The sequence below is a fragment of the Trachurus japonicus genome, chromosome 1 (assembly GCF_045865225.1).
Source record: "Trachurus japonicus isolate A0001 chromosome 1, Traja_1.0".
NCBI classification, from domain to species: Eukaryota; Metazoa; Chordata; class Actinopteri; order Carangiformes; family Carangidae; genus Trachurus; species Trachurus japonicus.
In genome coordinates, this window is record NC_140907.1 from 5,379,165 (window position 1) to 5,395,141 (window position 15,977).

General features: G+C 40.2%; 1 protein-coding gene across 1 annotated transcript in view; it reads left to right on the forward strand.

The window, feature by feature from the left end:
• Window positions 1-6,364: 6,364 nt before the first annotated feature.
• LOC146991276 (phospholipid phosphatase 3-like) overlaps window positions 6,365-15,977 on the forward strand; it is a 15,063-nt gene continuing 5,450 nt past the window's right edge. Inside the window, exons 1-5 of the mRNA XM_085788288.1 lie at window positions 6,365-7,040; window positions 11,670-11,827; window positions 11,950-12,236; window positions 13,150-13,207; window positions 14,380-14,556. Coding sequence (XP_085644414.1) covers window positions 6,827-7,040; window positions 11,670-11,827; window positions 11,950-12,236; window positions 13,150-13,207; window positions 14,380-14,556 — 894 coding nt within the window. The 5' untranslated portion in view covers window positions 6,365-6,826. The remainder of the gene's footprint in view (window positions 7,041-11,669; window positions 11,828-11,949; window positions 12,237-13,149; window positions 13,208-14,379; window positions 14,557-15,977) is intronic.

The following is a 15,977-nucleotide window of genomic DNA, read 5'->3' on the forward strand; positions in this document are numbered from 1 at the left end:
GTGGGAGAAGTTTCAGAGTCTGAAAGTCTGGGTTACAGGGGGTCTCGGCGTAGCAGTGCATATACTGTATAACGGTTGCAAATGGATACCAACTGTCTTCGTAACAAAAAGACACACCAAAAAACATCAATACCTCCATGCTGCTCATATGTAATGGCGCAAATCTCGCAAGATTTGGACGGACCAGGAAGAGGAGCTTCCGCTACAAACAAGCTTGAAATATAGGCTTATTTAATTTTTCTCAGAACAATTTCGCATTTCGGGGCTTCAATACAAGACAGACATTAGGCTACATACGAGCAGCATGGAGGTATTTGGATGTTTTTTGGTGTGTCTTTTTGTTACGAAGACAGTTGGTATCCATTTGCAACCGTTATATGGACATGCATTGCTACGCCGAGACCCCCGTAACTCAGAGAAGCCACGGAGGACTCTGAAACTTCTCCCAGCCCTTAGTCGACATGAGGGTGAGTAGATAATGAGTGAAATTTCAATTTTGAGTGAACTATCCCTTTAAGTTGCATTAGACTGCATTCATTTTTGTACCTGAGAAACTTCCAACGCTGAATTCTGTACATTTTAGCTCCATCTGTACAAAATGGAAAATTACAGCTGCAGTTGATTGTCACGTCACAGATCTGTGAGACCACGATGATGAATGTGGAATTCGAATAATTTCCTTCCTCTGATAGATTTATATTGTGCTCTAAAGGCATTGAAAAACATCTGTTAGTCACTGCAAAAATATTTATTATTATCATTTATTGGTATTAATGAAAAACAGCAATTACAATATTCACTCCCACACTAAGAGTCCCAGACAAAATGTCATTGTTGTTGCATTTTTTCTGATTCATTGGAAAGTGATTGATGTAATGAATTATAATTATGAATTGCATTCATATTCATTTTGTCAAGCAGAGATGGAAAGTGATAGATGGAGCTACTGGCATGTGTTTTCAATAGGATCTAAACGCAGACACTTAGATGCTGCGGTCGTCCTATGACCTGATTCATTAACTCTCAGGAACTCATGAGCACAAATGAACAGCAGGAAACAAACAACACAGACACATGAGGTCACCAGATCAAAGATAAAATAACGTTGAAGAAAGCCAAGGGCTGAAACGCGTCCGTCAGGCACTGCTGTGCGTTTACAGTAATAAATGTTCCAAGATTATTTTGTGAGTGCTGCCATTTCAGTTTTTTTCAGTGTTTCGATTTTTGAGCCGGCACCCAGTTTTATCTTTACACGAGAGTCGAGCACGCCATTCCCTTTGTTCAAAGACAAAATAAAACAGGACATCATGGAACAAACCCTGAAAGCATTAACATGAAACAGTATGGTATTTATATTGCAAAGGTTATGGTGAACCTTTGCTTCATATATCAGAATATTTTTTGTTTTGTTTTCTATAGTAAATAATGTTTTTGATCAAATAACTCACTCTTCATTCCAACTGTACATTTGTTTTTAGCAATTTTACAACAGGTTACTCAGATTCTCCATCAGCACCATATTTTCTGCCCTGACACTGTCCATCTAACTACACATTATGTAGCCTATTTCATCACATATTATGTTTTGCTAATTTCCATCTTTCTGTCTTTTGTAGCCTACAACTTCAGTTTGGAGGAATGAACTGTTTTTTTTTAATTTCTTCTCCTGTAGTTTTGAACCAGTTCCCCCAGTATGGGCATGATAGTAATAGCAAGTAATTAATTATAGTTTAGTAACTGAATTACTACATTATAAAAGTAACTATTGTGTTACGTAATGAAATGCTCAAATATGTCAAATTACTTGGACCCTTCCCCCCGACCCCCTAACCATAACCCTAACCTGCTGTTGATCTGGAACTAACCAACTCACTCAGTATTCCTCCACACATACTGTACTGAGTGAGTGGGTTTTTGTGACTAGTTGATGGACTGAAAAACAATGTGTAAATGACGTACACTGGACGTCTTGAGTCAATAACGGCACATTTTATTGACTGTAACTGTTAGTAATGCCGTTAGGCTCTTATTCCCATCACTGCTCATGAGCTAATATTCTGGCGGGTGTTTTTCATCTTCTTAGAGAGCATGTGTGGTTCACAAACCTTTGCTGTTGCATGTCAGGAAAGACCACTGAGAAAAACAGTCCCTCAGGCACAATGTCAGGTAAAAGGTTTGTCCTCTCCCACCACATTTACCATCCTGGGTGTGACATAATCTAACCTAATGCCGTGTGTGTCAGCGTCAGTAAGTGAAATATCATGAGGAATGACAACTGAGAAAAGGGTACGATTCGGAAAAAAAAGGCAGGGACTGTTTGTGTGTGGGAGTGATTGACAGAGATGGGGAAGCCAGCATGGGACAGAAAAAAGAGAAATTTATCATCATGAATATGACAGTTTGTGGAAGGTCATATGCTGCAGTGCAAGAAAAACCCAAGTCCTCTGTTCCCTAATGAAACTGACCACACACGCTCAGAGTGTACACACTTTATCAGACACAAACACACAGAGATAAATTCCTCAAAAGATTCCATATTAGTTAAATAAAGCCTTATTTTGCCAAGAAACAACATGACTGTGTGGACATTCATGCTTTCACCTCTCACTCTCTGTCTCTCTCTATTTCTGTCTCCCTGTGTGTAGTTATGAAATAGCCTAATTGTGTTATTACTTTCACATAAGGTAATCATTCTCATTAATAAAAGAAAACAAGAGTTTTCCCAGGCTGTTGTTTTTCCAACTTTCATCATAGGAAGTGACATACAGCATTACTAAGCAAAGTGCTGACATGTGTCATAATGAAGGAACCTCTCCCTTATCGAAAATGATGAAATACCAGAAAACTTTAACTGCTAAACCCATCTACTTCTATCTCTGTCAGCACACCCACTGAGCTAATGTCTTCCATTCCTCAGCCTCACATCAACCTAAACCCAAGTAGAACCATAATAATACAACACTAAAACCAAGACTTAATCCTCAAAGGCCCGGCTAAAATGTCAACATTAGGAAAATACTCTTTGTGGTAAGTGCACACACACACAAACAAACACACACATGCACGCACACACACACACACACACACACACACACACACACACACACACACACACACACACACACACACACACACACATACTCCCATGGCTGGATTTTCTGTGGTTTGGATTACATACTGACAAACACACAAAACAAAACAGAAGTATTGTAATGCCCTGGGTTTTCTGACAGGGAAGTCACTGAATCTATTTTCACTGTAAGGCTCTCTCTCTCTCTCTCTCTCTCTCTCTCTCTAAAACAGAGGTGAGTCATCTCCCACCAGTAGAGGACGCACCAGTAAACCTCCCTTTACTGCCCCCTGCAGCAGAACGCTCATTTATGCTAAAACCTCAAATGCAACTGCTGTGTCAGTCAAACCAAACCAAGTTACAATACCTTTCCATATACTCATTTTTTCACCACACTAATGCACTAGGAAACACGTAGTTGATGAAAGCACATAAGCAAAGTTATCTCTTCGTCCATTACATTCAATTGCTATGGTAACTCTGAGAATTCAACGCATGAAAACGAACAAATGTACAACAAACTGTGTGGTGTGGGTGACTTTCCTCTCTTGCTATCAGAATTATGGAAAATAATAATAATAATAATAACAATAATAACTTAAAAGTGAAAAAGGGATGGACCTGTCTTGAGCACACTTTCATTCAATGTTTTTGACCTCAAAAGTCACAATTACTGATGAACAGGCAGTGGAATTACCCATCCTCATATCTTGCATTCAAAGAAAAGAAAGGAAAAAGAGTAAATAGAGGAAGATGGTGTGATTATTATTGTAATTAATAAAGCCACCAAAATAAGGTGGTAGCTCTTAATTCTCTCTGTCTCCTGCAGGATACAGGGTCACCACACCCCCACTACTGCTATCCATCACTCTATGTCCTTGTCACCACATTGATCCTCCTCAGCCCATGTCACATTAATCTATAGTTTGGTGAATAGGCGAGTGGTAGGACAGCAGGTGATAAAAATAACAGAAGCGTGTGAAATGTTTCGTGTTCACTGCCTTGTTTTCTTCCTGTTCTTGCGTGTTAAATATTGCGATGACACCCTTTCTGTCACGCGAACAGCCATTTACCACTTCCTTTTGTGCATGTTATCTTACTTTCCTCAAGTGAAGTGGTGGCACTGATATTTAAATGTAGCCTAAATGCTACTTGAAATGTCACGTAAACATTATAAATAAATAAAAAACCCATTAAAACACTACTACTTGAGAGCTCAATCTCTATCTTTAAAAAAAAAAATGAAATAATGAAAATGTATTCATGAAGTAATGATACTGCAACATCAACAAGAAAAAAAAAGTAATTCATTTCTTTTATTATTTTTCAGAGTGTGCTGTCAGTGAGTGAAGTGACCAACTACTCAGCAGAATGTGCAGTCAGGGAACCTTGTGCAAGGACATGCTGAACAGCTTAGTTTTAACACAGCCGTGGCCTGACAATGGCAAACACATGGCTGTGTTAGAAAAATATTCTGGATGAACTTCACACAGACAGCTTGTAGTACTAAGTTGTCATTTTGTTGATTAAATTTGTTTTATGGCTTTTTGCTTTGTAGTGCATACTGCAAACTTTTTATTCAGGTTAGGAAAGTCATTCAATGAGTTGTTTCAGAGCCATGAAGTCCTTTATTTAAATCTTAAGGAGCCATTGGGGGCAGACCAGGTTAACGAAAACTATGGCTAAAACTTGCAGTTAAAAAAAAAATTAAGTTAACTGAAATGAAAATGACAGTTTAAAAGAACAGCAACGGAAATTACATAAAAACTACAATAAACAATGCAAAACTCGCTAAAGCTAACCTGAATTGCAGATGGAATCAGCTTTGTTTTCGTTGTCTTTTTCTCCCTCAATTACTGTGTCATGTTCAGTTTGACTTGTTGAGATAACAGGCTGCTTCCAGAGGGTGGCAGTATAGCAGCTGACGCATACTGCAAGAAGAAGATGCTTAGCGTGCATTTAAGGATTTGCTAGAACTGGCAATAGTTGCAGGAAGAAAACACCACAGCCCAGTACGGGACTTCTCTTCTACAAATCAAAGCGTTTCTCCTAATACCTGAAAAACTAAAACTAACACTAAAACCAAATAAAAACTAAACTAAAACTAGTCAATTCCTCAAAATAAGAACTAAACTAAAACTGCTGCTTAATCACTAGTTTCACTGAGATGAAACTGTGAATTCAGTTTCATCACGCAACACGAAACATTTGACCAAACATCATTAAAAGCATAGTCGAGACAGTGGTGATCACAGTTTTAAACTGGTCCAAAGTACCAGATGTAGGCCTATTGAGTTTAAGTGTATGTTGTAAATTGTTCCAGGTATATGCAGCGAAGAAAATAAAAGCAGTTTTACCAAACAGGGGGAACATGGAGCGTAGGGTAACCAATTGAACGGGCTGGGTAGTTTCTGTGTGATGAACTGTGGGAGAGTAGCTACAACAATGTGACATCATAAAATACAGTAGTCTATTACTTCAGCGTTTTTAAAAGTAAGAACTTCGCCTCAAGTCAAAATTTGACCGGAAAACTGTTATGTACCTAATATAAAACATTGACACGTGTAGTGGAGCTGTGTACTTTGTCCACCTCTGAATATGAAGCTGTGGCTACACACAGGACATCTAGTACAGACAGATTTATTTTAATGCGGTCACAAGGAGCCAGGCAAGCTGTTCCCAAAATGCAGCTTTATGCCACCGATTAGAACTAGTTGGAAGTTGTGAAAAAGTAATTGGACCTTATTGGACCTTCTTACTGTGTGGAGAACAAATAGGCCAATAAATGCACAACCATAACACTAACTGTATAGCCTCATGATGTGACACCCTTACCAAGTTAAACCTCTCTTATGTGTCTGTCTGGGTTAAACCATTTACTGTAACCCTGACAGACACATTGATGTCATCAGTAAATCATCTATAAATCAAAATGTTTTGCTTATATTTTACAGTGTAAATCCTTAAAAATGGTAGCTCAATCAGGCTGATTAAAAGTGGGCTTGTCCTTTGCAGTTCACATTTTACAAACTTTTTTTCCCCTTTCATCAATTTAGAACAACTTAACATGATTCAAAGTAGATAATTAGGAACTTGTTATTTTTTCCACTGTAAGTGTCTCATTCTCAAAATGCGTGTCCTATGCTTATTTCAGTGGTCCCTGAAGGGACTTCTAGTTTAAGTTACAGTAAGTGAAAATGTGAAATAATGATGGAGAAATCCCACCCACCCAGCCAGTCAACCACCGTCACCTGTGACACGGATGATGATGCATTTGATGCTCCATAAAATTTAGGGGAAATAGTTCACACCTTGGTCACATTTACCCAATAGGCCTGGTTGATTGGCAAAGGGGGAGAGAGAGAGAGAGAGAGAGAGAGAGAGAGAGAGAGAGAGAGAGAGAGAGAGAGAGAGAGAGAGAGAGAGAGACCTTATCCCCCGAGTGTCTGTTTCGCAACCAGTCTGGAGTTTTTCCGCTCCGCCGTGCTGCATAGCTCCAAGGTGACGGGCACCCTGCAACGAGTCTTGACGAGCCCTGCAGACTCAGTGATGACATTAAAGATGCGTAAAAAAGACACATTACTCTGACAGCTGAGCAACAAGTGCTGGGAGCACATTAAATACTGTGGCAACTTGCGGATTTGCCCTCAGTCTACCCGCAACTCTGCACATGAGTGGTTCAAGGGCGCTCCCAAGTTTCTGATGCCAATAAGTTTTGTGTTTTGGTTTTTTTGAAACTCCGAGCCAGTACTAGTCATGTTGGATACATTTGGGTCGCAGAGCACCGGCGTGGTGGTCTCCAGCGCGGAGCTGCAGCTCAAACTGACGGACAACAAGAGCAGCCTGGCCGCAGCGGCAGCCGGGATGGGGATGGAGAACGGCGCTGGGAAGAAACTCATAGAGATCACTGGACCGGCTTTATCCAAAAGAAAACTTCTGGTCGGCTTAGACCTGCTGTGCCTCTTCCTGGGTAAATATCCTCGCTGTACTGCCTATAAACAAAACACTTAACCGTATGTTTCTATGTAGATTTTATTGCTGAATCCATCACTACTGCTACTACTGTGCTGTGTTGATTTATCATATACAGCAGGCTATACCGAAACACCTGTAATATCATAGCCCAACATTTATACAACACATGTCAAGAGGAATATCTTAAGTTTATAATTACTCCTCATGCAGTGTGAAGGTTACTGGGTTATGGTTTGCACTTGGATGCATTTTAATGTGAGGTTTTTCAGTTATTTTGTCCATTCATGCATAAGATAGCCATGTGAGTGGGCCTGTCTTTTTATGACAATGCAAATACTTGCACTGATTTGCTGAGTGGCTATTCATGCTGATGCTGAAAAACTATTGTATTAGTGAGTAGCCTAAGTCTAAAATCTAAAAATCCTAAAGAACCAGCAAGCTGAAATGAACATTATTTTATATAGTAGGGTTGTCATTGATTCTGAGCTTCACTATAGGGGGTTCAGCTAGATATTGTTATTCCTTCCTATTCAGAGATACTGTGGTGAGGGTTAACTTCAACCATGTTGAGTCCTGTTCCGCTTTGTTTCCATCTTCTTCTTTTTTTCTTTTTTAAACTTAGTTACCAAAGACAGTCGGTGGCTACTTTCAGACATGGAAATTAGACATGTGGGCCTGCATAATATTGCGCAACATTATGTGAAGAGACAGGGAGAAATAATGAAAGGAAAAGGACACAGGAAAGAAAGGAAAAGTTTCTTTTTTTCAAGTCCTCACTCTCTTCATCAACATGTATCACTGGCCATGTTTTTTTCCCACTCATGCGCGCTCTCGAGCTCCCGTGCCAGCTGGCTTGTGCATTGCCCAGGGAATTCTACAGTTTCCATGACAACCTCCAGTTCTCAGGGTAGAGTCAGGCCAGGGGGAATCGTATTTAGTATAAATAAATAAATGCGTGATCCCTGTGTGTGTGCATGTGTGTGTGTGTGTGTGTGTGTGTGTGTGTGTGTGTGGGTGTGTGTGTGTGTGTGCGTGCATGTGTGTGTGGTTGACCCTCCCTCCCATGTTCCCTATATGTGACAGGAGGATGGTTATGTAACACTGCTAATTGGAAAAAGCTGGAGCGGAGAAGTAGTGCGTATTAACAACAGATTGGACATATGCAGAAGTCTCTATCTCTGCCTTTCTCTCTCTCCTCTCTTTACACTGTCTGTGTGTATGTGTGTGTGTGTGTGTGTGTGTGTGTGTGTGTGTGTGTGCAGGCATGCAGGACAGAGATAGAGAGAGACTAGAGAAGGACACTCAGAGACAAACAGAGACAGTGAGAGGCTGGTTCTGGCTCTGGACCGCCGCAGCATTTGCTCTTTGTTTTGTCGGAAAGAGTTGAACTGGAGTCACAAACAACTCTCCTTTCTCTCCTCATCAACAGAAATGCACACACGCACACCAAACACACACACACACACACACACACATGCGCAGTTGGAGCTGGGTCTGTGTTGAGCTCTGCCTCCTCTGTTTCCAGCCTCAATGAATCCAGTCTGTATTCAGTCAGGAAATGGGAGCTTTCTGCCTTTGCCTGGGCTTTTTTTGGTCCCGGTGGAGCAGTGTTGTGACCCTCACATTCCTAATAGTTGTCTGACTAGTTAGGTTCTCAAGAGAAAATTCTGGGTTCCCACCCTTATTTTGTTGTAAAACTGCTCCTCATTTAACCTTGCCTCAATCCCCCCAATGTCATCTTTCCTGCCAGCTTTATTTTAGGGTTAGGGTTAGAATAATATGGTTCTTATTTTTGTGTTAGACCTAAGTACTTTTTATTTGGAATCCAGGAGATATTCGCTATCGCTATAAGCTCTCATTCCTGCCTTATCCATTGCTCTGCTTAACTAAGCTACTAAACACTAGCAGTCACCTGAGGTCTATGTCCTCTTTCCCATTGTTTTTCATCTTATTTTACTTGCTTATTCAGTTCCTGGATCATATTGGATTTATGTATAGGTATTTGGTTCTTATCTGTGTATCATAATATATTGTATTAAAGCAGAAGTAAGCAGAATGTTTGTGTTAATATAAGTTTTAAATAGTTATATCTTCCGACAGCAATCACTTATATAGAGTGTTTGGTCTGAAACACGGGTCTGTCAGTCACTCTGCTCTGCTGTAAGCCGAGGAGAAAACTTTCCTTGTATCCTACAACCTTTATCCAATGAGGAGAGAGAACGGCATAAAGGGGCGGTCATCTCTGTGTGTGCAGCCATGGCAGAAGCACCGGGCGCGAGCGGCGAGTCTGCTGCGTCGTCGTCGTCAGTAGCACTTAATTAATTTAGCTGTGTTTATTTTCTCATTGGCTAATATCAGGCTATATGCTCCGTGTACAGGCTGATGAATAAAGAGTTAAAGGATGTCCAAGTATAAAGCACCTAGAAAATGCATAAAAATATAGTTTTCACAGGGAATCAGTTCCTGTTCATTGTATTCTGTCCTCTATGGTTTATTATGTTGGAGAAGAAGCATTATTGCATTATTGTCAAATAGATTTTTTTAAAAGACAGTGGATTTGTTTTTATCCTAAGTTGATTATTTATATGTTAAACATAAATGAATGTGCAAGAGACTGAATGGTTATTTATTTTCAACCATATAAATTCTAACTTCATTTATTTGTTTTTTATTGCTTATTTAAAAATATTTGTTTCAGTCTAATTCCTACTTCACCAGTATTATGTTTATCATGCACCAAACAACATTATTAGTAATTAATAAGTATTTATAACTTGTACAAATACATAAAAAATTCATAAAAATAATAATAATAAAAAAAGGTTGCAGTATCGTGATATTACCCGGAACCGTGATACTTTGTCTGGTATAGTACCGTGGTTACTCATTTTGGTATCGTGACAACTCTAGCGGGGACTGCTAACTCCATCGGCTGACAGGAAGTTAGCCAAAACCACCGGATCGCTTACTTCTGCTTTAAGGGTCTTGTTATTATTTGCCAATTGAGGTTTTTATTTATTTATTTAATATTTTATTCCTTCGGCACCTTTCAATTGATTTTGATGGTGGGTGGAGTCCACACATACGAACATGGTGCAATTAAGACCTAGAGACTGTGGCAATACTGAGGCAAGATGCAATATACGAGAAGTGCAGTCGGAATGAATTGTGAACTTAGTCGTACTGTCTGTAAGTGTGGTCTGTTGGTTGTGTTTGTGTGTGTGTATGGTTTTTAAATTGTTTTGCAGGATGCACAGCACTGATTGTCCAAGACAAATTTCCCTCGGGGGACAATACAGTTTATTTTGATTTGATTATTTGATTTGATATCAGTGACATTCTTGTGGTGAGACATGGGCATCACATCTGCACTGATGCTGGTTATTCCTTTTGGTACCAACTGAAATGTGTCCATAGCACTGATTGTCTATTTCTCTCCTCTACCTCTGTGATCATATTTAAATCTATCTTGGATTTCCTGCTTTGCACGCTTTTGAGAAGTTTGTCTTCTTTAGCTCAAAGCTAAGAGGCCACTGCTCAGGGCAAGAGCTTTGCAGTTTTTCTCCATCACAGCATCTCAAACCTCTAGTTTTGCTTGTCCCCTCCCACACCTCCTCTCCAGTATCTCATCACTGAAAGGAACTTCGGTGACACTTTACTTGAATAGGTATTCATAAGATTGACATAACACTGTCATAACCATGACATAACAGCTGTCATAAACATCAATGAATACTTATGACAGCTGTCGTTAAGTGTCATTCGGTAAGTTATGTCACTTTTGATGCAAAGTTGACATTATTTGAGATGTCCTTGTTATGAGAACTGGACATCATTTTTAAAGTTTAGCAATTAGGTCTGCTATGACAGTTAAAATTGTCTTTATGTCAAGTTGTCAGAACAAAAACATCTCAAACAATGTCAACTTTGCATTAAAGTAACATTGCAGAGTTTTTCGGCCTTAAAATAATGTTTCCAGACTCATTGCAATGGTAGAAAAATGGTTAATAGGATGAATGGTGCTGCCGCTGCAGCCTGAGCCGGGTCGCGTCGGCTGAAACTGCACTATGTAACTTCCCTGCACGGGTACGAATCACCGCCCTCCCTCCTCCCCCCTCCCCTCTGCGTCGAGAGAGAGACATGGTGGGTAAAAGCGAAACTTACGGTTCCCCTCCGGTCGTCGTCGCCGCCATCGTTGCCGCCCCCGTCGCCCCCCCACCCCCCTCACCCCTTCCTCCCCTCCCCCGACCACCCGCCACACAGTCTCCTTGCAAACATGTGGGAAATACTGTCGTTTATTAATGGGAATAAACGCTGGATGCGCTCGCTGATAAGTTTCGTTTTCGTTAAGTTTTCGTTTTTACCCCCAGACGATAGCGCTTCTCAACCAGATGGTGGAAACACTGAGCTGAAACTCCGCAATGTTGCTTTAAAAGTGACATAACTTACCGAATGACACTTAACGACAGCTGTCATAAGTATTCACTGATGTTTATGACAGCTGTTATGAATACCTATTCAAGTAAAGTGTTACCGGAACTTCTGTATTCCCACTGGGGATTGTTGTAGTATCACATCATATCTTTCTTGTCATTGACATCTTACTCCTCCTCCTCCCTTGCAGCCTCCATCCCTTTCTTCGCATGTGAGCTGAAGGCGGTGAGTCCTTACAGAAGGGGCTTTATGTGCGGAGACCCCAGCATCACCTATCCATATCTGCACACAGAGGCCATACCAGATGAATTACTCATCGCTGGTGGTATCGTCATCACCGGCCTCACAGTGAGTACGCATCATCCTTGTGAGAGCTGTCAGTCTATTATTCACTGTACACCGTGTCCCGGCTCATGATTAACAGGATGAGACTAAAATGTAATAGGCTGTTTATGTTTTCCCACCTCCAGATCGCCCTCGGGGAATGTTACCGGGTGCGTTTCCGAGGCGTCAGCTCCAAGGCCTTCGTCAGGAACCTGTATGTGTCCTGTCTGTACAAAGAGCTGGGCTGCTTCATGTTCGGCTGCTGCGTCGGCCAATCACTGACCAACATGGCCAAGCTGAGCGTGGGCAGGCTTCGGCCGCACTTCCTGTCCGTGTGCGGGGTCACCTACGCGTCACTCAACTGCACGCCGGGAAGCTACGTCGCAACAGTGAGCTGCCGGCAACCTGATCACCGGTTAGAGGAGGAGGCCAGGTGTGTTTATTGTTTCTTGTTGTTTATTGAGGATCCCCATTAGCCGACGCACAAACGCCAGGCTAGTCTTCCTGGGGTCCTTTTCAAAAGTTCAAAATAGAATAATAATACACAGATCCAGTTACAAAACATACACAGACCCAGTTACAATAAAAAGAAAGGAAAAAGGAAAAGAAAAAGATAGTTCTCAAAATGATAACATAAAATAACAATACACAGATCCAGTTACAAAACATACACAGATCCAGTTACAATAAAAAGAAAGGAAAAAGGGAAAGAAAGAGAAAGTTCTCAAAATGATAACATGAAAGATTAACTCTTACATGTTTCTTAATTGCTTTTTTACTGGGAATAGTCGTAATATTTAAATGAAGAGTATTCCATAACGAAATGCCTCTATATACAACAGTGCTTTTCATTGAATTAGTTCTTGGTCGTGGTAATGCAAGTAGACCTTGAGTTGAAGCTCTGGTACTGTAATGGTGAACATCAGCATTATAACCAATCTGATTAAAAAGAACTGTAGGATACTTATTATGATGAATAAATAATGTTTCGAATAAATAACAACAATAACAAAAACTGCTGGATAACCTATGAATAACCTTCAGCCATCCAAGACAAGAATGCATGCGGTCCACACTCGATCTATAAGAACAATCAAGAGTAAGTCTAGCTGCCCTATTTTGAGCTGTTTGTAATTTTGTAAGCTCAGACTTGGGTACAGAAGCCCAAATAACTGAACAATAATCCAAATGACACAACATCAATGTTTGTACTACCTGTCTGCCAATTGCAGGTGTTAAAATACATAGCACATTTCCTAACAGCAGAAATGTGTGTGTGCATACTGTATATGTCACGAGTTGTACTTTTGTTCTGTGTGATTCTGAACACTTCTCCTTTTTTGTAGGAAGTCCTTCTTCTCTGGCCATGCCTCCTTCGCCATGTACACAATGCTCTATTTAGCAGTGAGTATCTCTATCTACACGGGAAAACCCAGTTTACTAATGTCTCTCCAATTTCCAATTACCATCCCTCTATAAAATGCAAAGGCAGAATGAATGAAACAGGGAGCCATCATCAGTCCAGTTAGCAGCAAAAAGAGAGAGAATGAAAGAGGAGAGGGAGAAAGAGGAGGATTGAATGGAGAAATGGGACGAACAGAGACAGCTTTGTTCTGCTGTGGGAGGAGTGTGACCTCGCCTCACCGCCTCACTGCTCTACTCCATTGTGTGAATGTGTGTGTATGTGAGCTCCTGCATCTATATGTGTGAGTGTGTGGATGCAAGTGCATGCATATTTGAGAGTGTGTATAGTAGTACATATTTGTGTACATGTGTGTGTGTACAGTATGTGTGTGTGGGATCTTGGCTCGCCCGTCTCTGATTACTCTCTCCAACTGTTCCTAACATCCAACTTCTTCATGTTACTATGGTGCTCTGCCAAATCTAGTGAGGGGAAAAAGATCGAAAACATCGATTTGCCAATTAGCAACGACACGATTGTTCATCTTCATTTTCATTACAACTGGAGACATTAGCAGCTGCATCAGTGCTCTGATCAGTGTATGTGCGACAGGGTGGATCCCACTGATCTAGAGTAGAAAAGAGGAGACAAAGATGGAGATAAAAATGAAATTTAAACCAATGTAATAAAGTATTGTTCCGGCACAAGCCGCCAGATTCTTAAAGTGTCTGGACGTTGCTGCAAGATGAAGAAAACATGTTCCCTCATTTGGTGCTTTGATGATGATGATGATGAGTCATGATGTGTAGTGAGCTGTGATTCTACAGTAGCTATACTGCATGACGTTCATTACTTCTTTGCTCATCAAACCTGAACCATTTTCCTTTTACTTCTTACATTTCATATTTAAATACTGCCCCAATGGCATATGTGAAATAAAAGCCATTATTTAAATACTTGCTAGTGGAATTAAGCAGTGAGTGAGGACAGTAAAGTCTGACTCATAGCAGCAGAACACAGGCATGAAATAACTCTAAAATGATGGAACTACAGGTAAATGAATTAAAACAGCGGGGGATCAGGAATAAAAAGGAGACGCTGCTAATAAATGGTGAAATATACTTGTAAAGAGCATCGTTTTATGCACTGAATAACATTTTTTTTTGTGATGCAGTTTTACCTGCAGGCTCGGCTGACGTGGCGTGGGGCTCGGCTACTGAGGCCGGCGCTACAGTTCTTCCTGGTTCTGCTGGCGGTCTACACAGGTCTGACCCGCATCTCAGACTACAGGCACCACCCGTCTGATGTGCTGACAGGCTACATACAGGGAGCGCTCACCGCTTACTGGGTGGTCAGTATTCCTGATCTTTCTTTCTTTCTTTCTTTTTATTTATTTATTCCAACCAAGGCAATTATACAATTTGACAATATCATGGCACATCATGATCACAACATTTCTTTCATTGGTTGGAAGTGAGCAGGGAGAAGATACATCTTATATTGCCTGCCCCTCACTTAATATCTAATTATTCTAGTAATCTGTCACTGAGCAACATTCTTGCCATAAAACAAAAATAACAACAACAACAACAACAACAACAACCAATCAAACAGAAACAGAGCTTCAAGTTGACTTATCTGTCAGTCACTGAGCGATATTGTAGTCTTACCATAATGTAAACAAAACAAGCATAATAAAAACCCCAAAACAAAAAACAGCATTTCAAGCTGACTTTTCTATAAGAATCATTGGCTACTTTTATCATAATTTCTGATTGCTATTTCCTTTAACATTTTCTTGGCTTGGAAAACATTAGTACAGGTCTTCAATTCATTACTTTGAGAGTTCCATAGTTTGACTCCAACTACAGAGATACACATCTGTTTCAAAGTTGCAAACGGGTGTTTAAAATGAAACTTCCTCCTTTGTTCATCATCCTCTGATCTGATAACAAACAATTGTTGTATACTTTCTGGCAATATTCTATTTTTTGCTTCATACATTACAGCCAGTGTTTGTTTCTACTAAGTCTTTGAATTTCAGTATTCCTGATTTAAAGCAGTAGTAAGCGGAATGTTTGTGTTAAGTCTTAAATAGTTATATCTTCAGACAGCAATCACTTATATAGAGTGTTTGGTCTGAAACACGGGTCTGTCAGTCACTCTGCTCTGCTGTAAGCCGAGGAGAAAACTTTCCTTGTATCCTACAACCTTTATCCAATGAGGAAAGAGAACGGCATAAAGGGGCGGTCCTCTCTGTGTGTGCAGCCAAGGGATGCGCGTGAATGTGGTGACGTAGGGACGAGGGCGGGGACTGCTAACTCCATCGGCTGACAAGAAGTTAGCCAAAACCACCGGATCGCTTACTTCTGCTTTAATAAATCTGTTAGTATGTTCTCTGTATCCTGCATTATGAATAATTCTTACTGCCTTCTTTTGTAACATAATCAGTGGTCTTATGCTTGTGAAGTATGTATGGCCCCAAACTTCCACACCGTAGCAAAAATAAGAGAACAATACAGTAGTTTCATTACATTACAGTTCAATACAAGTTTTACCTTGTTCAATACAAAAATATTCTTCGAAACTTTATTTTTTGTATGAGTTATATGAGCTTTCCATGTCAATCTTTCATCTATAGTCACACCTAAGAAACAAAATTCTGAAACATTTTCAATCTCTACTCCATCTATGGATAATGAAATTGTTTGCTTGTTGTTTACTTTTTTTTTCATCAGTATATGATATAGTCGATATCTGTTAAACACTAAT